Source organism: Solanum lycopersicum, chromosome 8, assembly GCF_036512215.1.
Source record: "Solanum lycopersicum chromosome 8, SLM_r2.1".
Classification (NCBI taxonomy): Eukaryota; Viridiplantae; Streptophyta; class Magnoliopsida; order Solanales; family Solanaceae; genus Solanum; species Solanum lycopersicum.
The window spans coordinates 51,087,826-51,091,862 of record NC_090807.1 but is presented as its reverse complement, the minus strand read 5'-3'; the positions used below and the strand labels follow the sequence as shown (position 1 = coordinate 51,091,862).

At 38.0% G+C, this 4,037-nt stretch overlaps 1 protein-coding gene across 1 annotated transcript; it reads left to right on the top strand.

Annotated features, from left to right (window-relative positions):
* Positions 1 to 257: 257 nt before the first annotated feature.
* On the top strand, positions 258 to 902 carry LOC138338012 (uncharacterized). The gene has a single exon (XM_069288462.1). The coding sequence runs from the start codon at positions 258 to 260 to the stop codon at positions 900 to 902; it is 645 nt and encodes a 214-aa protein (XP_069144563.1).
* The last annotated feature ends 3,135 nt before the right edge of the window (positions 903 to 4,037 follow it).

Sequence of the window (4,037 nt, the reverse complement as noted above, 5' to 3'; positions counted from 1 at the left end):
TGAAGTCATATATTCTATCAAGTGGTATCAGAGCGGGCACTCTCTATTTGGTTAACACCAAGGAAGTGATATTTGTTCTAGAATGGCTGCTCCACTTAATCTCGAAGAAGGTCAGTCGTCAACAAGACCTCCCCGTTTCAATGGAAATTTCTACAGTTGGTGGAAAGTTAGAATGCATGATTACCTCATGGATGAAGACAGCGAGTTATGGGATATTGTACTTGATGGACCATTTATTCCGATGATAGAAGAAAAGGATGGAGAGAAAACTAGTCTTGTTCCAAAGCCTAGACAGAAATACGACGAAGCTGATAGAAAAGATTGAGAAGGGCTACAAAGCAAAAACTCTTCTTGTCTGTGGGATAGGACCTGATGAGTTCAACAGGGTTTCAGCTTGTGAGTCTGCTAAGGAAATTTGGGAATGTTTGAAGACTGCTCATGAAGGAACTAAACAAGTCAAAGAATCAAAGATTAATATGCTTACCTCACGGTATGAGAACTTCAAAATGAAGGAAGAAGAAACAATTCATGACATGTTCACAAAATTGTCTTCCATTACAAATGAGCTGCGAAGTCCTTGTGAACCTATAAGCATGATCAAACAAGTCAGAAAAGTACTTCGAATTCTTCTAAAATCTTGGGAAAGCAAGGTTGATGCCATCACAGAAGCCAAAGATTTGAAGGTGCTGACTATGGATGCTTTGATTGGAAATCGGAAGACACATGAGATGAATCGAAATTACAATTCATCAAAGAAGGAAGCTAAAAAGGATAAGTCATTGATGCTGAAGTACAAATCAGATCAAGATTTCAGTGATGATGATATGGCATATCTTATCAATAGATTTCAAAAAATTGTGAGAAAAACCAAAGTTTTTAAAAGAGGAACAAATGGTCTTTGAAATGCTACTCAAGGTGATACATGCTACAAGTGTAGAAAAGATGGACACTTTATCAGAGAGTGTCCTCTGCTCAAGAATGAAAACAAGGAACATCAAAAACCAAGAAGTGACAAAGAGAAGAGAAGGGACCTGGTACTCGGTAGAGAGATCAAAAACCTGCTGCAGACTTGGTGGTCAAAAAGTCTCTTGCTGCGTGGGGTGATTCTTCAAGTGATTCAGAAGATCCTGATGAATCAAATGATGTGTCTATGTGGCTGTACATGAGGAGGAAACCGTTTTCAATGAAATGTTTGCTCTCATGGCTCATACAGAAAATGATGAAGAGGACGACCAGGTAACTCTTCTTGATATGAAAAATGACTTGGATAATTATTCTCTTAAAAAATTGAGAACGTTGGCAAAAGTCAGGATTGATTCTGTAATTGAGTTAACATCTGAAAGAGACACCATGAATGCTGAACTTGACAGTTTAACTGAAAACAAAGTTAAACGTGAAGAGAAAATGTCAAGAATGGTGTCTCTAGAGTCTGATAATTCTGAACTTAAGAACCAGTTGAATCAGATAACTGAAGAAGCTGAAAAGAGAAATGGAATGTCAAATGGTTTACAAGTTGAAATTCAAGAAAAATTGAAAAACTTTGAGAAAAAACTTGGTCTGTTGTTGGAGAAGAGCAACAAATTAGAAAAGGATATTGTCAAACTTAAGGAAGAACTTGAAAAATCTCTTAAGTGGACAAAATCCTCAAAGTTATTGTCAAATGCAACAAATCAGAGTAATTTCAATAAGAAAGGACTAGGAAGTTTGAACATCACTCCTCCTTATAATCCTCACAGTAAGTATGTGTTTGTGTCTGACAATCTGCTCTGTCTTCATTATGGTAAGAATGGTCATTTAAAGGGAGAGTGTGCTGGCTGGAGAAAATCCTATGAAGGACTCTCTAATTATGTTAAAAGGCAAAATTTACCTAAAGAGAGACCTGGTCCTCCAAAGCATGTTTCAACTCACAGATTTTCAAAGAAAAAATTTGTCACTGCTCCAATGTCCTTTGTTAGAAAGCTTCAAAATCTACACTATTGGAATAAATACAATCTTATCACTCCTTTGTCTGTCTTCTGGGAACTCAAAACGAAATGGGTTCCCAAGCTGAACAATTGATTCTTGGTGCAGGTGAGTGAGAGGACCAGCAGCCAATGTTGGTATATGGACAGTGGATGCTCTAAATATATGACTGGTGATGTAAAAAATTTCCTCTCACTCAAGACACTTCAAGGAGGAGGTGTCTCTTTTGGTGATGGAAAGAAGGGGTACATTTTGGGAGTTGGCAAAGTGGGAAGATCTCTTGAAGATTCAATTGACAATGTGTATCATGTGGATGGGTTGAAGTACAGTTTGTTGAGCGTGTCTCAAATCTGTGATAAAGGAAATGAAGTCAAATTTACTTCTGAGAAGTGCACTGTGGTGAGTCTAACTACAAAGAAGGTAATTCTCACTGCTCACAGAAGTAAAAATATGTATGTGGCCAACTTGGAAACGTCTCATGGAGATGACCTGACATGTCTTAGTGCTCAGAATGAGAATGCTGACCTTTGGCATCGTAGGCTGGGGCATGTGAGCTCATCTTTATTGAACAAACAGATTTCTAAGGACCTAGTCCGAGGTCTGCCAAAGCTGAAGTTTGCTGAAAATAAAATCTGTGAAGCTTGTGTTAAAGGAAAACAAATCAGATCATCCTTTAAGCCTAAAAAGCAAGTAACATCATCAAGAACACTAGAGCTGCTTCACATGGACTTGTGTGGACCCTTGAAGGTTCAAAACATAACTGGCAAGAAATACATTTGGGTGATTGTTGATGATTACTCGAGATATACATGGAAGGATTCTTGAAATCAAAGGCAGAAACAGCTGAAGAGTTGGTGGTGTTTTTCAAAATGATTCAAACCAATTTGAATCAAGTCATTTGCAGCATTCGATCTGATCATGGTACTGAGTTTGAGAACTCAAAACTGGATAAACTCTACATGGAGAATGGTATGAGTCATAATTTTTCTGCTCCTAGAACTCCTCAACAAAATGGAGTAGTCGAAAGGAAAAACAGAACCTTGGTGAACATTGCCAGAATTATGATTATTGAATCAAATCTCCCTCAAAATTTCTGGGTTGAAGCTGTCAACACAGCATGTCATGTTACCAACAGGTGTCTCATAAGAGTTCTTTTGAATAAGACCCCCTGTGAGCTGCTCAACAACAGAAAGCCTATGCTGAGTTATCTGAGAGCATTTGGATGCAGTTGTTTTGTGCTGAACAATGGAAAGGATGATCTGGGTAAATTTGATCCTAGGAGTGATGAAGGAGTATTTGTTGGATATTCTTCATCGAGTAAGGCTTACAAAATATTCAACAAACGAACTCAATACATTGAGGAAAGCATTCATGTTGTATTTGATGTAGATGGAAGCTTGAAGAATAATGGATCAAATGATGAAGATGATGTGATCAAACTGTTCAATTCGAAGAAAATTGAAGGAAGTGAAGCTGATGCAGAACAACAACTGAAAAATGACTGTGATGATCAGAATCATGGTCTACCTGAAGAGGCTGATGAGGTTGAAAAGGGTGATGAGGTACCTGGTACTACTCAGAATTCCAGCCAGAGAAGATCAAACTCCCCAGAAAATGATGTCTCTCGTGATGAAGAAAAACATACTGATCAGCGCAACCAATCTTCTCCAAGATCAGGATGGAAGCATAGTTCATCACATCCTCTTGATAATCTTATTTCTCCTTTGAATTCTAGAATTCATACTAGATCAAAAACAAGAAATCTAGTTGCATTTTCAGCATTCATATCATCTATTAAGCCCAAGAATATGAAAGAAGCATTAGGTGATGCAGATTGGATCAACTCTATGCAAGAAGAACATCATAAGTTTGAAAGAAGCAAGGTATGGTACCTGGTTCCTCGACCTGCAGGCAGAACAGTAATAGGAACCAGATGGGTTTTCAGAAACAAGCTTGATGAAAATGGAGTGATTACTAGAAATAAATCCAGGTTGGTGGTTCAAGGATATAATCAAGAAGAGGGAATAGACTATGATGAGACTTTTGTACCTGTTGCCAGAATGGAGGCTATCAGA

Bases quoted from the DNA above. Each gene is read 5' to 3' on its own strand.
- LOC138338012 (XM_069288462.1), top strand. From the start codon at position 258: ATGGAGAGAAAACTAGTCTTGTTCCAAAGCCTAGACAGAAATACGACG.